This window comes from Pteronotus mesoamericanus, unplaced genomic scaffold, assembly GCF_021234165.1.
Source record: "Pteronotus mesoamericanus isolate MK-2021 breed Mesoamerican mustached bat unplaced genomic scaffold, CSHL_Meso_final contig_350, whole genome shotgun sequence".
Classification (NCBI taxonomy): Eukaryota; Metazoa; Chordata; class Mammalia; order Chiroptera; family Mormoopidae; genus Pteronotus; species Pteronotus mesoamericanus.
In genome coordinates, this window is record NW_026555140.1 from 69,065 (window position 1) to 92,446 (window position 23,382).

The 23,382-nt window shown below is 47.2% G+C and overlaps 1 protein-coding gene across 1 annotated transcript; it reads right to left on the reverse strand.

Moving 5' to 3' along the window:
• Positions 1-4,436: 4,436 nt before the first annotated feature.
• On the reverse strand, positions 4,437-22,026 carry LOC129073208 (ubiquitin carboxyl-terminal hydrolase 7; the record flags this gene model as incomplete). The annotated part of the gene is made up of 21 exons (XM_054576902.1): positions 4,437-6,200; positions 6,644-6,734; positions 6,872-6,943; positions 7,141-7,260; positions 7,912-8,011; positions 8,865-8,965; positions 10,106-10,183; positions 10,279-10,387; positions 10,921-10,988; positions 11,587-11,740; positions 12,646-12,746; positions 13,083-13,150; positions 13,239-13,331; positions 14,653-14,758; positions 14,924-15,025; positions 15,470-15,604; positions 16,413-16,543; positions 16,862-17,006; positions 18,031-18,187; positions 19,810-19,919; positions 21,944-22,026. Coding segments are annotated over 21 exons (2,231 nt in total), but the record flags the coding sequence as incomplete, so codon positions are not given.
• Between the last annotated feature and the right edge of the window lie 1,356 nt (positions 22,027-23,382).

Consider the following 23,382-nt stretch of genomic DNA (forward strand, 5'->3'; position numbering starts at 1 on the left):
GCTTGGACCCCCACCTGCCCATAGTAGGTGCTCAGCCAGCACTCACCGGGTGAATGAACTATGCCTCGCGCTTTCTTCTCAGGGCCCATGCTCTTCCTACCCCTTAAAAACCACAGTCCATCGATCAGCTCAAGCTTCTACGTCCTCGTGTCAATGGCTCTGCAGCCGCAGCCAGGGGAGACCTGCACTTACTGTAACGTTGACACATCCTCTCCTGCCACTCACTCTGGGACCCGCAGCCAGGCCCACACCTGGCCCTGCCCTGCCTGCTTGGACCGGTGACTTCCTGCTGCTAAACCCAACATCCATGGGACACTTCCCCTCCTGCCCACCTGCCTGGCTTCTCTGCAGCCCCTGACCCTCCCTCTGCTGCCCCCCTGCTCTACAGCGGTTCCTGGGCCACCTCCTGTGTGCCCTGCCACAACGCCCTGTCCTCCTGATGCCCCCCTGCATGGTCCTGTCTTAGGTCTCTTCTCACATCACTCCTGAGGCTTCCATCCTCGCCTGCATCCCTCCGTCCTTCCTTTGAGTGCCTCCTGAGCCCTGCAAACCCAACAGGTCTCAAGGTGACTCGCTCTTCTCAACTCCTGTGCCCTGGTGGCTGGGAATGACGTGGCCACGTCCCTGCAGCCGCTCTGATTCCAGGCCCCTAGGGTCCCTCAGCACCACCCTTCAGTCCTGTCCTTTTCGCGGCACAATAATTTCTCCCCCTCCCTGGTACTCTACCCTGGTCTTCCTCGAAGGAGACAAGTGCCCCTGACGGCCCTCCCTGCCCCAGAGGAGGTATGTTCAGAGGCGACACCACACCGTCTCAAAACAGGGCGAGGGTTATGACAAAGTCAAGTCACAGTGGCCAGGACGGGCCCACTGGCCACCACTATCAAGGAACGAGTCTCGACTTGGGACTTGGCCAACTGCTGTCTGTGAGGAAGCGCACACCTCTGCACAGGCACCCAGGCTTTGCGGGTGACGGTCACAGGGCAGGCCTGGCTCTGCTGGAGAGGCCAAGGCCAGCCTGTGGCTGGAACCGGATACGTCCAGAGCCTGACTCAAGGCTGGTGTCCTGACCCCATGTTCGCCAGGCAACTTGCTGGTTTCGACTTGGATCCCCAGTTAGTCCAGAGACCCACGCATTTAGTTCCATGACAGCAACTTCCGTGGCAACGGCAGGGCCATCGTGGCACATCAGCGTCCCGCCAGCCGTGTCGGTGGCGTCCCAGGTCCTCCGTCACTGGCCTGGCTCAGCCACCACTGCGCCTTCCACAAGGTCCTGCCCACCTCCGGGCAGCACCCTTCTGTGAGCCATGAACCAGTCCCCAGGCCTTTCTGATTCAGGCTGCCCAGTGTTAAGAAAATGTCGTTTAAAACAATCAGGAGACTCGCATTGAAAATCCAGAGTTTCAGCTTCTTTAAAATCTCTCTGAAGGTCCAGCCGCACAGGACCCTGGTTCGGCAACCATCAGACTGAAGGATGCCTGCCCCCTTGGCCCAGCCCTCGCAGCCTCCATCGTGAGTCCCCATCATGCAAGGGCAGCCCTGCTCACCGCCTTGGACAGCTACACCTACACCACCGTTTCCGTTTCTTAGGCTTTCGGTGCCCGAGGCCCGGCCCCAGGGCAGCCTAGTTCTCCTGTCCTAGGATCTCAGAGCACAACCAGCCTGGGCCCCTGGGGTCTCAGCCTCTCTCCTTGCACACACCTTTTCCTGAAGGTGGACCGGCTTCTGCGTGCCCAAGGTTTCTCTCTGATGGCGTGCACAGGAGGGCCCAGGGCTCCGAGGGAGACACTGTCCTGCCCTGGGTTCCTGCGGCATCCATCTGAAGGGGGACAGCCCTCCTTCCACGCAGTGACGGCCGGCTGGGGCACCTGGGGAACGGATGGCACGGTGGCAGCGGGGGTTCTTTCAATGTCAGCTCTTGTACGTAGAGCCCCAAGAGTTCAGCCTCCAAGTGCGTGTCCTGGTCACTCTCGGATGCCTCCATGCCTCACTAAGAATCGAGATGCGGCACACTCAGCGGCAAGTTGTTGGAGGACTGCCGACTTGTGGCCAGACCCAAGCCAGGACATGCCCCCACCTTCCTTATCAAAAGAGGACACAGGACAGCGTGGCGTTGGCCTCCCAGCTCAACACGGCCACCCCCACCCCCCACTGCAACGCTAACTTTGCAGAAGACCATTGGAAGGGCTGAGGACGCCCACTCCTCGCGGGTGAGGGAGGGGACAGGCCAACAGCACTCTCACAGAGTTAGGCTTCCCAGGGACCGAGGGGGGAGGTTTTCCCCTCCAAACATTATATTGTGACATTTTTAAACATACATCAAGTTAGGCAGAATCTTCGGGGTCAACACCCCTATGCCCACTCTGGATCCACCCACTGATCGTTCTTGGCCTCATGTGGGGTCGGTGGCCCCGTGGAGCTGACATGCATGAGCCCTTCCTCTGGAACCTGCAGACACAGCCGGCTCTGTTCGTTCCCCTAAGGGCCCCCAAGACGGGAAGGCCAGGTCAGCACAAGCTCCCACTCCCCAGTGAGGGGCAAGGTATAGGGAACTGGGCCCTTATCCAAGTTTCTTCCCGTCCAGTGCGTGAACACCCCATAAGGCTTCGCTAAGAAAAAGCTCAGGCAAACTAGAGCCCCAGTGTGCTGGGGCTTTTTGTAACGAACCACAAAGTGAGGAAAATTTGGTTAGAACGGCTTTATCCAGTATGGTTGACGTTAGCCGCACGTGGCGACTTTAGGCTCACGCCCTCAGCCCTGTTAGCTGCATTTCAGGTACGCCCGCCCATAGCCGCCTGGGGCTCGTGCCTACTGCACGGACCAGTGCAGATGAAAAGTCACCTTGGCTCACAGTACTGGAGAGCGCCAGGTCACAACAAAATTGCCAAGACCGGCCAGAAACGCTACATCATCAGCCACCAGACAGACATGGGATACATGGTTCTAACTTGACAGTATTTGTAAATGTGTTCAGTGAGGGGGCAAGGCCAAGCTCCACGGTCATTCTGATGCACCTTCTCCCTGGTGGACCATCCTAATCAGATGGCAACAGCCATCTAGGAATCCCCCAAAGATGCTCCTTTTCCCTCCAGCCCGGGGGGTCAGTGAACTTTGTGACGTGTGCCTGTTTTCATAAATGAAGTGCTACCACGCTCGGCCTCGCCCATCCACTTAAGTGTGGTCTGCAGCTGCGGTCAGGCTCCAGCGGCAAAGCTGTAGTCCCGCCAACACCACCGCAGGGCCCGCAGAGCCAAAAGCTGATCACACACCCAGCTGCACGGGTGGTTTCAAACCGGGAGCATCAGTGAACTGCTGGAGGTCCCATTCCCACGTACCACCCAAACCACGCACGTCTGCCTCAAAACAAGGTGCAGACCGGTATGCGTGAGGAAAGCCACGTGAAGGCCTTGTTAGGGACGGATGGTTTCCAGACACAGCTTGTTCCCACTGCAGTTACTGGGGTCTGCCCCACTGGGGGCCTCAGCTGCGGAGGCTTCTCCCTCGCACTTCGTCACACGCCACAGCCCCGCCTCCCAGGGTGGTACACAGAGACTCTGGCTTTTAAAACATATTAACATGGTAAGGCTCGCAACCGCTACTGGAGACGTGTGCCTCGCTTCTTGCTGGATGTGGCTGTCCCCGACACAGCTGACCTGAAGCTCTCGGAGAAAGGCCAGCAATCCATTTCAAAGACGGTCCCTCCCTGCACTGGCAGGGACCTTGGGAAAGTGCTCTGGGAATGGCTGTTGAAACGCATGACAATGGCCAAGCCCTCTTCCCTACCTAGGATGCTCTTTTAAGTTTACTGTGTGACCCTGTCCTCCATCGCACTGCTTCCAGGTCCACACGGGGTGGGCCCCTCTCCTTCCCGCTGCACTATGGTTGCCAGGGACCCATCATTCCAGGACTCGCATCACCAACGTGAGACATCGACATCTTCGAGGGAGAAGGAAGGAACATCCTCGGGGCTTCGGAGAGAGCTGTTTGGAAGGCCGCGTGTCTCCATCCCTGGCCCCAGGATCACTTTTGTGACCTCAGATGCGTAATAGTGGATGGAAAAGACAATGAAGCACATGTCATCCACAGTGTAGAAAAAAATAATTCTGTAAAAAGTCATTTAATAACTTCAGGGAGATTATCGTTCCAGTTACCCAAGACTAACCTACCTTCAGCCAAAACCTAAAACAAACAAAAAATCAACACATTCACCGAAAAAGAGAGGGGCAGTGCCATCCATACAATGCCCAAGGGCAGCTCTAGGGCTACGAAGACACACACGTCGCGGCGGGAACTGGGAAGGAGTCACCCGGGGGTACAGACCAGCTCATAGCCCGAAACAGTGCACGGCGGCCGCTGACGTGAGCCACGTGGAGCGCCGCGGCCACGGCCACGCCAATGGCCGTGCACTGCGCCTCTGCCATTTTACTACTACTTCCGGTCATCTCATTTGTCCATGGTTCCCAGCTGGAAAACTTTTATTTCTTTAGCTTAAATGAGACTAGTCAGAGGCAACCAAGAAAAGGAAAAGAAAGGAGCCAGTATGGTACATCGGCAATACTGAAATTAGGAGGGACGGTATCTCAGTAAAACCTTGTTATGAATGAAAAGGTTTCCCAGGCCCCTTTTTGGGAAGGCAGAAGTCTTTCTCAACTTCCACGTCACTCACTGAATTATAATTTTTTATAGAAAATTTTATTCAACATACAACATTTTCCAGCAAAAAGGCAATATACAGGAAGAGTTGGTGTACACTGCTGCTACAGAAACAAACAAAAATACTGGAAAAGGATGGAAAATAAGTGTGATTTGCTGATTCTATTTTACTGCACTCAAAACTAGACACGCAGCTGGCATTAGCTCCAAAATAGAAGGGTCAGGACTGAAATAAAACTACACACAATGAATATCAACATCAGTGAGAGTCACTTGTAGATTCACCCAACAAAAAGTCACCTCCTCCCAGTGGTAAATTGTACATGTTCATTCATTAAATATACAATTTCATTTTTCCTGTGTTTTTTTAATTTTAACTTTTTTACAAAGTCAACAGCTTACTAACCACTAGTGAGCATGCCCCCTCTTTGCTAAATGGCTCTCCTGTTTTTGTTTTTGTTCCATCCGTTCCATTTTCAGAAAGTTCGATCTGTAATTTTTTCACCTGCTCGTACGGACTCTTGAGATCATTAAGTCTGCCGACAGGCAGCATAGTACACCTTAATTGTACTTAACAGTGCTTTCCATTTAATAAAAAGACCCCAGAAAGTCTGTCAGACTGTATTCAGTGCATCCACGTTGCGGATGGGCTGCAGAACAGTAGTGGCTGACGGAAACGAGACGAGTTTATTGTAAAGACCCAGGCAGCCGGGGAGGGAACCAAGGAAGGGGCGACAGGACACGCAGTGAAGGGAAAGAGCGCTATTTATTAGCCTGTGAAGTTTCTCCGTTTCGCCTTTACAGATGCACAGAAGGGCACTGCAAGTGTAACTAAAGGAAATAACGTTGGACGAGCCTAAACATAAGACTACTAGCTGCGGGCAGGGTGGCGACCGCGACCCCGGGAGGCAGCCAGGCACCTTATGCCAACCAGACACGGACTAGACCTTTTGCCAGTGCCCCGCGTTCCACTAACCCACCGGCCCCCAACCTCTTTGGCACCAGGGACCTGATCTGCCAAGGACGTGGAAGGGGTGGGGGCGGAGCAGGGGTGGAGGCCGGAAGCGGAGCTCAGGCGAGCTCCCCTGGCAGCCTGGTTCCTGACAGGCCAAGACCTTTCGGGGTCCGTGGCCCTGGGGTTGGGGACTCCTGCCCTAACCTCTTCTCCCCATTATGCTGACAGTTGCCTTGCATTGTGGTTACCATAAAATAACTCTCATTGGCATCCAAGCTTTATAAAAACACCTTCATTTTGCTCAAAAAGGGCAGTCAATAGATACAGAGAAGCCAAACCGAACAGCCTCAACAAAATAAAATTAACACCAGCAGCAAATCCTCTTGCTGAAGACTTCGGCCAGAGCACACGTGTACCAAAGTTCTCGCTGTTAAAAAGGGGCACACACCCACACGCGGTCCTTGCCTTGCACACACGGGGTGAGGAAGTCAGTTATGGATTTTAATGGCCTTTTCAAGGTAAGTGTAGCGACTTCTCTTTGGGGCTTTGTTGAAGTGGTCGAGCCCTAGCCACGGCCGAGGGTGAGACATGTTACCTGGTGGGGAGAGAGGGGCGATGAGACCACAGAAGGAGCGCGAGGACCCCCGCGCGCAGAGCCGACGCCCGGGTACGGGCTCGCAGTGAGGCTGGGGCTCCAGGGCTGCACATGCACCTGAGGCCAAGGGCACCCACACCCTGACCGAATGCCTCGGTGGCGTCTAAGTGCGGCACTGTCAGAGCCTGCCAGTCACACAGAGCCGTCCACACCTCGGCCTTGGATCTCGCTTCTCTCAGCCGCGTGCAATGCTTTAAGCCTTGGGAGAGTTCATGCGTTACTGCTGTCCCTCCTCTTACCGAGGAGGCGAGGAAGCCCAGGTCGCCCCGTTGTGGAAATGGAAGAGGCGGCGGCTGGCCCCGCGGCTCTCCACCTCCAGCCACTTACCGCTTGCTGCTTAGATCCAACCCCACGTGGAAGGAAGACCCGGGCAGGGCTCTTACCAGGCTGAGGTTCAAAGTCTTTCAAGTTTACTTCGTACTCATCTTCATTTATGTACTGGTGCCGGCCCATCATCACAATGGCAAATTTAAACTAAAAGACAAAAATGCAAACTCCTCCATCACTGCTGGATGTCAGCAAAACTCACCGCGGGCAAAGCCGGGGCCGCTTTTCTAGTCTAGATTCCAGAAGGCTGCCCGCAGGGCAATGCGTGTCCAGGAAGTGCGTACCTTTTCAAACTCCTTCTCCTGGATGTCTAGCAGACTCTGAATGCGCTTCATGACTTCTCTGAAATGCTCGCCCTACGAACGGGAGAGGACAGCAGTGCTCACACACCCGGGTCGCACTGGGGCAGCCGCTCGTGGCCCACGCGGACGCCATCGAAGCCCACCGTCCGCTTGCCGAGGCGGGAAACCGGCTTTAGCAACGCTAGTCCGCAACCGGTGTGAGGCTTCACCTTTTGGCACGGACGCTCAACCTGTTACCCACAAAACCTCACCTGGTGTATCCTCAGCAAAAATGGGATGCCAAACGTCCCGAACACTTCTTTGTGGAAATGGGCCACTGTGATCAGCATCTCATTTTCCTTATCTATGTCTACCTGGTCCAAAGGTATTTCCTGGGAATATATTTTAAACACAGGTGAGTAAAGCACTCAATGCAGAGAAAAGGCCATGGTGTAATTCTGACCTGCTCCTCCAATGAGGAAGTAGGTCGTATTGTTGCCAAAATGCCACAGTTGGCTCTTGTCACAATGGTAAGAGTTCAGAGCCAGAATATATCTAAGTTTTCAAGAATAGACCTAAATCTGAAGACACCAAATAATGGGTTTTCCCAGTTACTGTGGAAATTGCAGCTGCTCCAGAAACCAACAGAGACCCAGTTTCTGAATGGAGCTGTGCGGTGGCCAACATTTGCAATTAATGCATTTCAAAGTCCAAATACCACTTGATTCTACTTATATGACGTGCCTAGTGTCGTCAAATTCAGTGAAAGTGAATGGCGGTCGCCAGAGGCTGGGGGAGGGAAAGTGTTAATGGATACAAGGTGTCCACTGGGGAAGATGAGGATCTTCTCCAGTGGCAATGGATGGAGGTGACTAGTGCTCAACAGTGCGAATGTACTTTATGCCACTAAACTGTACGCTTAAGATGGTAAATTCCACATTACGTATATTCTATCTCAGTAAGACAGTGCAACAGGTGACTGACAGCTGCCCCGCCCACCAAGGGCTCAGAACTCTCGCCACTGCCGAGAAAGGGACAGTTACCTCTATTCGAAACGTTCTACTCGTCGCAGGGGATAAACATTCTAATAGTTCATCTTCTTGGTGCACACCAATAATTTTGTAGCTTACAATTTCTAGCAGCCTGTACAAAACAGGGTAGGGGTGAAAGATATAAATTCATGTGAAAAATAAAGAATGACAAATAGCTTTCTTATTATAAAGCTATCAAGATACACTTCTTTCTTTTCAAAAGATTTGGAATGTCAAAAGCAGCCATCCGGGGGGCAGACTCGGCACCGGTCAGCTGGCTCCTCGATGCCTGTGATTCAAGGGGAGTCAAGGGGAGCCTCCCATCCAACTTGCAACGGGCGGTTAAGCCGAGTCTCCTGCAACTCTGCGGACCTTCCCTCCAATAGTCCCACACCAGGCGGGACTTGTCATATTGTTCTCACTTACCCTTTAGAGAATAAAGGTCTCCTTTTAATAATATCAGGGAGAAAACGTTCCAGGAGTCCACAGCCACAAGGGCTGTTTTCCCCTGAAGCTGACTGCACGGTGACATGCTAAGAAAAGCGCCATCCCCCCGCCCGCCCCCGCCGAAATAAAAACTGTTCCTCATCTGCAGCTGCTTCCCACAGCCTGAATGATGGCTACACGGATCTGTAGTGGCCCAGTTTCTCAAATACAATCACGGCAGCTTTTCTCAGTTTCAGTTATCATTCTACTGAATCACAGCCTTCCTCTGCTTCGCCTTTCTACCTGAGTATCACGGTTTTACTATTGGTAGTTCATATCAAGAGACTGGGAAGAAGGGAGGGAAAAATGGGTTAACTGCGAAATATTTAAAAACTGTTGCGAAAGACAGGCTAAGAGACGAGCCTGGCGGCAACGCACAAGGGCTCTTGGCTGTGTTCAGTTTCCACTAACACAACTGCACGTCCGGGGCTGGTACCACCGCTCCTCCCGCCCACCTTAGGGCTCCAGGAAGTACTTGCCTAAGTTTCCCTGATGTCTTCTCCCCAAGCTCTACAGCCTTTTTACATTCTTCTAACAGGTCCCGGACACACCCGTGCTTGTCTGGATATAGTGTTATTTCCTGAGAAATGACAAGATGAAACAAATGCTTTAAAGAAAACACAAAGGGTCTGCTACAGCAAACCAATTTTGCTTGAAGACAGGGAAAAAAGCACTATAGGACATCCTCAACTGTCTCTAGCTCCCCAGCACTTCCTCATTTATATTCCTGCCAGAATGGCTGATGTCTGAGTTAACTCAGACTATCTGCCCAAACCTGGGACTCAGAGTAATGAGGGGACCTTAAGAAATGCCACTTTCTATATACCTGAAGCCTCTATAATTTTATTAACCAATGTCATCTCAATACATTAAAAAAAAATTTTAAAAAAATGCCATTTTAGTGCAGAAAGTTTGCCATTTCCAGGACAGCTTCTCAGGAAATGATCCCCATGAAAGATCATCTACAAGCCTTTCCGATTCTCAGCACAGTGAGAAAGAAGACTAATTAACCTAGACCATGACCAGAGGTGGGCCTATAATGTCATCCTGATCAACTCCACACAGGTGTGAATGTCTATGGCTTGAGGCTCAAATTATCCCTCAAAACTGGCAGAGCAAGAAAAGTGAAAAGGACTCCAGATCTAGAACAGCCCTTCTGGAACCACTACCTAATGTCTAGAGCAGCTCTTCTAGAACCGCCACCTAACGTCTAGAGCATCCCTTCTAGAACCACCACCTAATGTCTAGAAGAGCCTTTCTAGAACCACCACCTAAGGTATGGCTGGGCATGTCATGTGTTCTGTGCACAATAAGCACAGGGTGCTGGAGCAGCCTGTGTGAGTAACTTCTGAAGTAAATGCCCAGCACAGTTGGTGTGTGCTTCACTTGGAGAGCGGCTGCACTCTCTGACATCTGAACTGGTTTCAGAGAAATACTGCCCTTGGCCAAGCAGCAGTGCACTGACTTGAGATGTCCAAACCAGTAAGAAAGAGTTCCCGAAGGGTCCAGGCAGATGACATTGTTATTCATCCCCCAGGGCCTAGAGGTGGTGGCAGGACGGGACCCAAATCTCTGCAGCCTCGGGCCCAAGGCTCTGTAACACGCGTTCAATCATTGTGCTTTCATTTGTCATTTTAGTTTTCAAGGTCTGGGGAGGTAGAAACCGTAGACAAGCTCCCATAAAAATAAAAACTCAAACCAATAAAAAAAACTTACTTACCTCTTCCCTAAATTGGCTGTTTAACCATATACACTTAAAACTTCGCCTGTTTTCAAAGTCTGTGATTTTCATCTTAAGCTATTAAGAAAAGAGAGGCTTATTTTAGATATGCTTCCACAAATACTCAAGGCTTCTTTTTTATTACCCATGTTTACATTAATTTGGACTCATACCTGCTGATAGTAAAGTTTCTTAGGTTGTCTTGGCTTGAAGAACTGTAGAAGATCTCTTAAAGTACCTTCATAATTATGTCTAAGAGGATTACCTGGGCCATCCCTATAACTACACAAGAAAACAGCATATAAATAAATGACTTATTTATTTATTTGCCTGAAACAAGTATCTGTGAGTGAGCAGAAAAGCAAACCACTGGCCTTGCACCTGACTTGAAATTGGGACCTGGCACAGGGTTCCACTCTAATGCTCCTATTTCCCGAGTCTACATTCCCTCTGGCTGTCCCACCTCAACGCTCTCGGCAATGGTCACACAGCACAGAGAAGTATGGCTGGGACAATGCCCACTGAACACATGGCAGGGGGGATGTATTTATTGATGACATATCTAAAGTAAGTCTGACTGTAGATGAGGCTGCCAAACTTTAGATCAGGCTGACTTTAGATGACATGTCAGTTTGAGTTCTTGGAGTAGTGTGGTCAAGATATGAGTGGTGACAATTCTATATCTGAAACTAAGCAAAAAATGGTGTCAGGTGATGAGGCCAGCTATTTATTAAAATTAGCTCAAAGATGTCTCCACGACCTATGGAAAGCATGTAGTAACAACCAGACATGGAGTGTCCCTGAGTGTGGCTTACCCTTGAGACTTGAAAAACTGGAGCAGCATCGGGTCAGTGTTGAGTCTCTGTGCAACTGTCTTTGCGACCTGAAAAGGGAATGGACCGTAGATCAGAAAGGTTCACATTCCGGGAATAAACTGAAATTTGCTTATAAGCTCCATCATTAACTAGTTGCCTCATGTTCTTAAAGAAGTGTGAAATGAATAGCCTCAATTTAAATGCCCTAGGAATTTACTATCTACCAAGAATAAAGCATACCCATAGGAGTAGCATATCTGATGAAGGCAACTTTTAAAGGATTTTGCACTTTAATGGTGAAGTCTACAGATTTTTAAATTTTCTGATTAATTTTTTTTTAATGCTTTACATTTGGCAATGTTAAACCTGAAGCAAAGGAGCTGTTACCACTGTTATCTCTGAAACAAAACTGTACAACGTAAAGAAGGTTTTAAAGGACAAGACTGCGGGTGGATGTCGTAGTAGATTAGGGAGTAGAGGCTGAGGAAAGAACCATTTTGGTCCCATGGTGATCTTAACACAATCCACTTGAGTTATGAATTTCCTCAAACAATGGGACTAGCACCTTCTCCTGAACCCAATCCATCAGACTCATCAGCAAGAATTTTTTAAGAACTTGGTCTCTCTAGTGTGGAATCTGAAGGGAGAAGAGCATTTATCAAATACCTGAAAATAATTCATTCTATTTGATAACGTGACCACAAATCCAGGATCATCAGGGATTGTCTTATCACAGAAAATGACATCAACACGGTGGTAGAGGTCTCTGAAATATTCTTTTGCAGTGGGTAATTCACTGTTGTCATTTTCAGGGTCGTCCCTGGGGGAAGAGAAAACAATTTGCAGGCTGAATCAAAGCCCAGGCCAGGGTCTTCATCTCAAGCAACACTGATACCCACAGGTGTGGCTATACGCTTAGGGTCAAATTCCAGCAGGCTGGGGTCCTCGCAGCTATCTTTGTAAGCCAAGGACACTGAAGAAAGGCAGTCACCTATAGAAGATGTGCTCTGGGCCACACACAGTACTAACTGCTTCCTGTCCAGCATCTCAATACAAAGACCAGTGCCCTTTCCTCTACAGACAGGGGCAGGACTCAGGTGAAGAACAGGCCCACACAGCTGGCCGTGGCAGAGCCTGTGGTCTGATCAGGAGTCCACAGGCGGCCCTTTCAGACCCAGGCAGCAGGATCGAGTAGTCGCTAAGCCTGAAATACTGAGTGCCCGTCCCATATGACAAAAGCGTGCCAGGCCCTGCTGTGGGCCACTACATTCCATGCCCTGCCCACCACCCATGTCAGGAATGTCCTAGTGAGACACTTCCAGAGCAAGGAATAGGCAACACCAGGCTGCTTTAGACGAAGACCCCAGAGCTGCAGGTTTTACAGACAAGTTTAACTCAATTACCTAAGTAGGTACTTTCTAAGAAATGCCCTATATTTTAAGGGAAGGAATGCAATCTTGCTATCTCATAAAGAGTTTTGCCACCCTACTAACAGTTATCATGATGTGTGCACATTTTTAGGATATCAGAGCATTAAATGATGAAAATGCTCACCACCCCTAATTCCAAAACCCAGAGACAGCTAACTTCTGTCAGCGTTGTGAAGAACTTCAAACAAAATGCGACTCATGGTCTAGACACAATTTTCTTTGCTGTTGTAGGACACAGGAAATAAATACTTTCTACGTTAGCAAAAAGTGATAAGATCCTTAAAAAAATACGTACTTCTGAAACACTATAATACCACCATCCATTAGTTCATCAAGGGCTTTATCAAGAGACACATCATAGTCCTGAATTCTCTCTGTTAAATTCGGTTTAACTTCCTAGAGTGAAGAAATGGAATAGTTATAATGCAACACTTGTCTAATGTTTAATATGGCCACGTACTGTATGTATTGTCTCTACACCCAATTGTAGCGGCCTTATATTTTAATTAGTTAAAACGCTAATTGGAAAATATAGCCATAAAGACGTAATCATCACTGATCGATCCTCAGTTGGTCAAAATCACAAATCTACAAATGTGGCATCAACTCCAGGGCACCCCAGCTGTAGACATCACACATAAATTTAGGACTAGCAAAACAAGCAATGAACACTCCAAACCCTCTCCAAACCACTAATAATGGATTGATTATGGAAAAATAAACCATCCAAACCTCATAGAGGATAAGGCTAGTATCTTGGGCAAATCCTGCTCTGTCACACATAACTGGGAGCAAGTCACCTAGGAGAAAGAAAAGCAAAGAATCCAAAGCTGTAATACACCAAGGCTTTAGCCAAATCAACTCGGAAGGTGAGTGCAGTAAACTTACGGATTTTACAGGAAATCGGTGTGTAGATGTGCCCACAGTAATTCAAGCTCCGTGTTTTGGGATCGTACATCTTCAAAAATAACATCACATCATCTACAAGGTTCATAAACAGGTTTGGTTAGCACCTTAACACTCAGTAACTTACTCTTAAAAAATCAGTAGTAGTAAACTTAGTGAACCACTGAAATGTCAGCTTACGGCATCTAAAAGTTACTGTGTCACAGGAGGCCTGTAACTGCAGCATCACTCCAAGCATTCTCCATGTGACGCAGTGTGGATAAGTGAATTTAGGAACCCTAGGTTTAAAACCTGGTACTGACTACATGGCTGAGTGTTATCATGGTGAATATATGTTAATGGTTGTGTATCTTTGCTGGAGAAGTGACCACTTATAGCAATAAAAATAAAATCTTATAGCAAACTTTGACCCAATGTGTTTTTTTAGAGATTTTATTTTTTTTTTTATGGACAGAGGGGAAGAGAGGAAGAAAGAGAGAAACATCAATCTGCTTCCTCTCACAAGCCCCCAAGGGGGACCTGGCCCCAACCCAGGTATATGCCCTGCCCAGGAATAAAACCAGCAACCATTCAGTTTGCAGTCCAGCACTCAACCACTGAGCCACACCAGCTATTGCTGACCCACCTGTTTTGTATATCAAGTAGTGCTGGAATACAGCCAGACTGTTCACTTACACATCCTCTGTGGCCACTTTCATGCTACAATGACAGGTAGAAACCACATGGCCCACAATGAATGAAATATAGTTGACCCTTAACAACTCAGGGACTGGGGGAACCCTCCCAAGCAGTCAAAAATTTATGTGTAACTATTGACTCCCCAAAACTTAACTAATAGTCTACTGTTGACCAGAAGCTAACAGATAATTGATTGGCACATATTTCTATGTTATATGTATCGTATATTATATTCTTACACTAAAGCTAGAGAAAAGGTTATTAAGGAAATCATAGGTAAGAAAAAATACATACAGTACATATTTTTAAAACTCCACGTATAAGCAGGCCCCTGCAGTTCAAGGCCATGTTATTTAAGGGTCAACTGTATTTACTATCTGGACCTGGACAGAAAAAGTTTGCAACCCTTGCTCTATATAATCTGTCCAATATATAAAACACCAATATGATCAGAAAAACATGAGAGCCAAGACTAAAGATGGAATTATTCCAACTCAACACTGCTACCTTCTCCCTTTCCCAGGACACTACAACCCATAGCCAGTCGTACTTCACTTCATCAGGAAGCCTTGACCATGACAGGGGCCGAATGAGCATTTTTGGAATTAACGAGATTGCTTTGCAAGGGAGTAATGCTTAACATTGTGTGTTTAGAACAATGGCCCAGGAATCCAACACTACTGCTCTGAAGGTGGTTGGGTGTTTGGTAGGCACTTACGATCTTTATCAAACTTGGGCAATGTTCCTCCAGTAGCAGCCAGTTCTGGATCAACTGTTTCCAGGAATATTGTCCAAGGGTTTTCATTATCACTGAGCTCAATCATCTATTTCAAAAAGATGCCAATTTTAGTAAAATTTTAATGGTGAATGGAAGAGTGAAAAACTATACTTGTATACTGAAGAAAATGTATCTAACTGGACAAAAGGGGAGATGTGCTGCCAGGCCAACAGTAGAGTACACTGACATGTGTAATTGTTATAACACTTACTGTTTTATTGCCATCTGCCTCGTTTTCTAGCATTGCTGGTCGTTTGGTTCCATTCCTCCGGGCTTGTATTGGCCATAACCGAATCTGATCTTGTGGAAATCCCTGGGGAAAAAAAGTTTCAACTTAATTAAAACCAAATCAGTTCATATGTCAATTCTGTATGAATATAATTATCCCATGATTTTAAGAAAAACATATTTTACTACACCTCTGCCTGCTGATTTGTGCAACAGTGAACTGCCTTCAAGATCACTAATATTTCAAGACTGAAGATTCCATTTTACAGGGAGAAAAAAAGGAGGAGGTATTAAAGAGAAGATTCATGTTCACATTCAACTTCCTTCCCTTCATACCAAATTGAAGGATTAGGTCACAGGGTAGACACAAGCACCACAAAGAAGGAAATAACATCAGATCACTAACCACCACTTCTCAGGCAGTGACTGGACACAACACCTACCACAAAAGGTACAATTTGTCCAATACAAAGAAGGAGGGTGGGACTTGGAAGCCAAAATAACCATCGGCAGAGCAACTGGCACTCACCATGGTCTGAGAGAGGTTCTGGACAAATTCAGCAAGCGAAGAGTTTTTCAATACTTTGAACACAGTGTACTTCACTTTTTCTTCATCGTACATATCATTTCCTTGGTGGCCACAAAACTGGTCCTCTGCAACTATCTGAAAATACGCACCATTACAAAACACATGACAAACAAAAGAAAATAAGATGGCACCGATCAAAAAAAAGCTCAAGTAGTAAAATGCTAAAAACAACTAGTCTTGCTTCCAGGAACCTCCTTCAGAAGGCCCAAGAGAAATGTTTCAAAATGAACTAAATCAAGGTATGCACTTAAAGAAGACAACCACCTCCATTTTCATGCAGCTGCTCTCAACTCATCAATAAGCATTAGGTAGAAATCCACTAATATGCTGATCACCAAATATTATAAAGACAGAAGTTACAATGCCCCTTTCCCCAGGCAATTAACTTGTAAAAATGATGCTTCTTTGTTTCCTAATATTGAAACAGAGTCACCAACAAAGACCATCTGGACGTTCACCTCCCAGGTTGGAGTCCTTCCTTCTCAGTCCTGTGTGTCAGGTTTTTCCACAGCCTGGAGTGCCACCTGCGCGCGCCCCGTGTGGGCTGTGCTCTGCCTCCCGACGGGAGCTCCTGCTTCTTATGCACACTTTCACCGAGACCTCCACCCTCTAAACCCCGCTGTACTTTTTATAAATACTCTGATGTGTTGGCCTGAGCACTTCTCACATCTTAGTCCTGACCCGGAACCGGTGTGTATATTCCAAGGGGTCGGGGAACTGGTCTGTGCAGTCACTCAGTTAAAAATGCTGAAGGGGCTGCCCAGAACAATCCCTGGTCCGTCGGCAAAAGCCTAACTTCATGCCAGCACTCGGAGCGGTTTAGCTCTCAGCAGGCCTCCCCGGAGCCCCAGACGCCACAGGGCCACGGGAGACTGAGGCTGACCTGCACTTGCATGTAGAGATGGGCTTCCTGACGCTCCTTCCGCTTCTGGGCCTCGATCCTTTTCTCTTCCTGTAATCGTTCCACCAGCTGCTGAGGAATATCATGGTCGGTGACAGCTTGTAACACCTCACCTACGGGACAAATGCATCTTCGATCACTTCTGTCAGGTTCTACTTTCCCCTTCGTAGAAGGTCCCAGGTTTACCTCGTCAATAATATAGCAGTCTAGAGTAAAGTCCAATTGCGTGGTGTCACGAGTACCACATCAAGCCCACAAGCCCAACCCACCCTGCTCCTAGATGTTGTGCATAAGGCAAAAGAAGAAGGAAACGTGTTTGGACAGGAGACACACTTTAGGTCCCCTTTAACGTGGCCTAAAACGCCACGGCAATGATTCATGGTACCACAGAGCTCACGACGGTGTGGAGCACAACAGACACCCCTACTCACTCAGCTTGGACTCCCTGATATAAACCAACATGTACGCGTTCGTGCAGTGCCGGACAGAGAGGTCGTCATCGTGGCCCCCGTAATTGTGCTCGATTGCTTCTTCTTTCGTACACCTCGACACCACATCGTCGTCAAATTTACACCACTGCGCGGGAGGGCAATGAGACATCAGCAGAGAGAAAGCGCTTGGGGAAGCACGCCAACTCTAGGGCACACTTTTCCTAGAACTGACTGTCTAATGCTGTCATGAACCAGACTCTGCCTCAGGCATCCCTCTGAGAAAACTCAACAGTCCTTCTGCCGTCCTTGTTCCATACTTTGGGGAACTGCTAATATTCTACCACCGGCAATGTCTATAATCTACCCAGCCCACCTCATACTTAGGTTCAATCTACTGACACTACAACCCTTTACAGAGTTAGGCAGGCTACACAGAATGCACCTACCTCAGCTAGTAAAATTGAAATTTGTATGGTGTGGTTCAAAAAATTAAATGGGACATTGATCCTGTCTCATGACATTATCACAGCAAGTAAGGCCTGACTGTAAAATAAAGACAGAACTTGCATGTAGTTCTTCAGTCTCTTCGCCATGGATTGATCATTTTGGAACTCATTCTCACAGTAACAGGCTCACAGAGGTCTGCTGCTGTGGCATTCGCTGAGCACAAGCTAGGTAGGCTCCAGCTTTGCTGCGGTTCTCACGGGCCCTATGCTCCTAGACGCAGGTCTGGAGAACCTCATCTGCCCTGTTTGGTGAAGATTATGTGGCGAGATCCACGTGAACCAGGAAAAGATGGAGCATTACTGTGTGGACAATGGGGCGTGTGGAATATCATGCAATCGATGCTGCCTTGCTGCCCAGGCCAGTGATTATTCTTTTGCTATTTGTAAGTGGAAAATAAGTGCCTCATATTAGATGTGAGAGGTGCTGTGGAGTCCAACATTCAATATTGACAGAGATACCTGAAGATAATCACTAATTTACCATTGACCTTTAAAGTGTCAGCCACTAATACATAAGAGAACATACAGATAAGTCAGAAGCCAGGAGGAATCCTTTGCTAACAAGGCCATAAGGCAGAATCAGGAAAAGGCTGAGGCTGAGCATCAGTGTAATCCCCAGATGTAGAGCAGCACATCCTACTCTGCCCCCAGCCCAGCACTTACTTTGCCATCCCCTTTGGGGTTTAGATAAACCACATAATGTCCACCATGATTATCTCCACTATGAACCAGGACTGCATGAAGAATATAATTTGCAGGGTCCTTAGGATCTGTTTTTTGCAAAAACTCATCAAGCGGTAACTGTTCGGGAAACTCAAACCTATTTTAAAAAAAAAATTTTTTTAAAGCAATCCAGATTTCATTTACACATAAAAAACTTCATCTTTAGGCTTTTTTTATTCCTAGACCTTCTAATTGACTTGGTTCATCTTTATTCGGAAAGGGAAGAATGAATTTGACTTGCGAGGCCCGATAAACTACTTCCTAAGGAAGCTCCTACTCATTAGAATGGATTGTTCCTACATCAATACAAACTTTGAAGCTAGATATGAGAAAAATGCCCATAAAGCACCGAGATACCTAACAGAATTGTAAATTCAAAGCTATGATCGAACAATCAGTTTTGTGACAAACGTACAGTGTGACTTTTCTGGAATGTAAGTAGTACTGAACGTGTGTCATGAATGGTTCTGACAGAGCAGGACCGAGAACACTAAGGATGTCCTGCTGGTATGAGACACATGGGAAAAATCAAATTTGGATAAGGAGGACATGTAAAAAAGAAACTCTACCCTGTGATTTCTAAGGATATCCTGGCCTCTATTTATTTTTAACTTACTGGCTCCATAACCATTTCAATTACATGGTAAGTGGGAGCGCTGTCAGAGGAAGGCAGGAAGTGCGGGGGGCCGGTGAGGACCAAGGTGGAGCGCGCACTGACCCTGGGGGCGCAGCCCCCGAGCGTGCCAGCCCACCACGGAATTCCTGGGCTGGGAAATCCGGCTCATCGTCACCTTACGTTCTCGGTTCCTACAGAATGCCAGAAATGTGGACTTTTATGTGAAATCATGTAATTTTGAAATGTGGGAAACTAGTTCCAATAAAAATAGAAAGAAAACCAAGGTAAGGACCCAACAAAACATACCAGCAGCTTGGACTTACTCTGTACACTGCCTCTGTGGCATCTAGTGGAGATGATTGCTTATAGAGTCCACAGTAAAGGGCGACAATAGAGAATCAGAGACCCAGCTGGCTGCAAATAATCTGACTGGGTTAGCTTTGCCCTTCAAGTCTGAAGAGTGACTGACCAACCTCTATTCTCTACAAAACTGGTGCTCGAACTAATCCAGATAAAAGTTGTTTTCTAAACCAGATAACTCAGTATATAGTATCATCCTTGTGTTTTGTATTTTAAGAATCCACTACTTAAAAATACTATTTTCTAGATTCTTAAAATACAAAAGAATCTCAAATGGGGCACATGTACACCTACTTCAGCATCCCTGACATCGGTACTGCATTCTACATGTCAACACCAATTGAGATATTACAAAATACTGGAGAATCCTGTTTAAACAGTAATACCAACTTCCAGTCCTGAGGTGACACCTACACTGTGGTGATGGCAAAGTCGCTGGAGCAGAAAGCACCCTCTCCTCACAGACATTGGCTGCCACGGTGGAGAGGGGCTGGTGCACCTTGACAGAAAGATACAAAGGGGGCAACCCCAGAAGAAAAATTGTCCCTGTAAAATTACAGTTCTTGGACACCTAGGTGGAAGGAAAACCTAAATAAATCAGCGAGGACACCGAGTGAGTGAGTAGTGAGTGAGTGACTGACTGAGTGTATGTGTGCGGAAAGACTAAACAAAGCACTAAGATTAACCCCCTAAAAATCCAAGTGATGAGTAAACCTCAACTTCCATACCCCACTCTAGATTACCTATCATTGATCTTGATATTTTGGTCCGTCTGAGGGTCATACATAAATCTCATCAGTTGTAGATGTAACACTGGTGGCAATGTTAGGAATTTCACACCTTTCTCTGCTTCCTGAACATTGAAAAAGAAATGCAAATTTAGTTCACCGCTACTTATTTCTTAAAGCAATGAAAGCAACAGCGTTTCAGTAAGACTGGAACATGTTGGGGATTTCTGGTGGGAAGAGGCAGTGATCCATCTAAGGTGCCTTTAAAATGTTGTTTAGACCTGCATTTAGTGCTATTAAAATAATCCTCTAACAGCTTGTGAAAGAGTTCCCCTTTGGATTAGATTCTACCTTGATATTCAGCCGTAGGGGAATAGCTAAGTAAATTAAAGCTTCGTCACTTTCGGATGTGTTATTTAGTCATTAAACATGGAAGAATATGAGGAACACATTAAAAAAAAACACTACATGAAAACACAGAAGACTGGTTACAATTACGTAAGCTGAGCTGTGCTGAGCACCACCTACAGTCATGCTTGGGAGGACGCTAAGCAGCCAGCTTCCCTTCCCTGGACTTTTATGTTAACTTAAAAACACACACACTGGAGTATACACTCACTCCTTACCATTCAGACCCCCGTCTAAAGAATGTCCTGAGTCAGTGTCAGCAGACCCTTTTACCACCTACACGGCCTTTCCCCAGTTACTGCCAGCCTCTGTGCTACAGGACACCCACCGAATTCTAAACTCGGCTTCTCTGGAGCGACCTGTGACTCCGCAGCTCTCACACCTCTCTCCATCTCTGCCCCACCTCAGGCGGCTTTATTCCTCACTAAAATAAGCCTCTGCCAAACCCAACCACTGCCAGGCCATCAGCGACCCTGATCAGGCATACTTCCTATCCAGACCTTCCCACTGCACTGCAAACCCTCTTCCAACGCCTGCTGCAGGATGTCTCCCTGCTAGAGGTGGCTGTGACAAGGCAAACCTACTTGGCAATGTTCTACAGCGTACACTGGCACATTTAAGAAGACAGGGTATCTGGAGGAGAAAAAAAACACGAATCCCAAGAACCTACTACCACACAAAGGAATGGCATGGTTTCAGTACAACTTGAAAGGATAATGAAAGAATTCTGTTTCTCCACCCTTCTCCACTGAGACTATGACTCTGAAGTACGCATTGCTTGCCCAGACCCCAAATATCCAGCGTGGATAAAGACAATTCTTCTGAGTTAACACAGAAGTGTCTCCTAGCACATCCACATGCATGTTTGCAAAGAGACTTTCTGATAAGCAACCTGGTGCCCTCAGTGGCCTGACCAAGCAGGAGGGCAGAGCTACGGCCCATTGCAAACTGGTACTGCGAGTTATAAATTAGCAGGCTTGGTAAACACAGGATGATCTGAAAAACAGTAAATCAGTTGAGCCTATGAGCCAAGGTCATGAGGCTGCAACAGAGACCCTGGAGGCCTAGTCCGGAGACGGTGCTGATGACCCACCCACCAGCATGACTGGCAGCCAGAAACCGGTCACTGCGCGCCCCTTTTATCTGATGCTCACGGCTCTGCCAGAAGCCTGGAGTTTCTGAAGGGCGATGGGGAAAACAAACACGGATACTAACTACCATGGAACAAATAACAGAAAGTGCGCTCCTCAGTCTAGAAGTCGTGATCCTCAGAAAACTGCCACCTCCATCACACAAAAGAGCACAACACCGGCCAACGCCAGACTGCATGCCAACAACAAGTTCTACTTATCACCAACAGAAACTGAGGAGAACCCCATGCACTGACATCAGTCAGGGGAGAAACAGAATAATAGATGAAATGGAAGAAAGTCTTCAAACACAGGGACAGGGTCTCAGATGTGCTAGGTGACAGCTCTACCTCTGATTAACAAGCTCTACTTCAATTTCCTGCTAACACCTTCCTTGCCCCCTTCCCAACCCCCATCCCATTCCATCATACCAGTGACACACCCCCAGCTCTCTAAAACAATGTCTGGACTAAAATAAAATTCCTCGGAGTTCTAAATACCAGCAGAATACAAAAAGATAGGAGGAAATTGTTAGTTCACAATTACGCAAAAAAGTTCAGGCGAAAGTGAAAAGCTACGCCAGGACACCGGCACAAAAATTTCCAAATTACCTGCAGGCCATGCTCCCCGGCGTCGTATTTGTTGTCACCGTCTAGTTGTTCTACTGCCACATAATCCACAAATGATTCAAATACTTAAAGAGAGAAGAAAAAAGTCAGCTGAAGTTATCAGTGAAGCTCTCATTATCATAAAGCCAACTCAAGTACATTTACAAATGCCAGGGAAGGGAATGTCAATAACTGGCCCTGAGCGGTAGCTAACTCTCAGCCTCCCAACAGGGACCAGTGAAATGTGCCATTACCAACTTCACTAATCCAGCCAAGGCCTAAATTCTGACCACATTGATATGGTTTCCTCAAAGTCTTACAAATGATAACGGGGAGTAAATGTTCTAAGAACTTTAACAAATCCAAGTAACAAAGTGTGACCAAAACACTTTTAAAAAGCTACAATTATCAAGAGAGTGTAGAAAGCAAGAAGGAATGTGGGGGCTGGGATGTTAGAGAGCTAGGGAGAAGGAAGTAAAAGGGTACAGACTTTCAGCTATAACATGAATAAGCTCTGAGGCGATTAGGCAAAAAGTGTCTATAGTTGTTGACTCCATATCGTACAATTGAAATTTGCAGAGAGTAGAACTTAAATGCTGTCTGCAATTAAAAAGAAAAAAAAAAAAAAAAAAGAACCAAAAGTGAGATGATGGATGAGTTCATTGTTTAGATGAAAAGAATCCTTTCAAAGGTATACATACATCAAATAATCACAACGAGCACTTTAAGTAACTTATAATCGTCCATTAAAAGGCACTGCAGAGCAATGAGGAAAATGTGATGGGTCCACTTGATATCAGGGTCTGGGGTGGAAATCAATCTTGACATCCTACCATGTGCAAAAAACAAAAACAAAAACAAAGACAAACAAACAAAAAAACTATTCCAAGAGGCTTGTAGATAAATACAAAAGATTAAAAAATAACACATAACAGAGCATCTTATGATTTCAGGGCAGGGCTTCTTAGGACACAAAAAGCAAAGACAGATACACTGGAGATCACTAAAACCGAAATTCTGTTCAGCAAATGGCAACATCAGAAGAGGGAAAAGGTAAGCCCCCAGTCTGGAGGGATGGTCTCAGCATTTGCACCCAGAACTGGTGCCCAAGTACAGGAAGAACGCCTGCTCATCGGTGATAGAAGAACACGAACTGGCCTTATTCTCCAGCATTGAACAAGTGAAACACTGACTCTGCGGAAAACAACAGTGTTCATGCTCTGGACAACAGACAGTGAAAGCGGTGATCCCGGAGAGAGCCTGTCAAGCGCCCCGGCTACTGTGTATTTTCCAGGCCACAGTGCAGCAAAGAGAAACCCACACAGCGCCCAGAGTGTCCCACAGAGACTGAGGGGCCCAAGGCAGCCCGAATCCGTAGGACACAGTGCCCAGGAAGGGAGCTCCAGCGACTTGCAGAGGGTTCTCCTGGAGCCTTCAGTGAG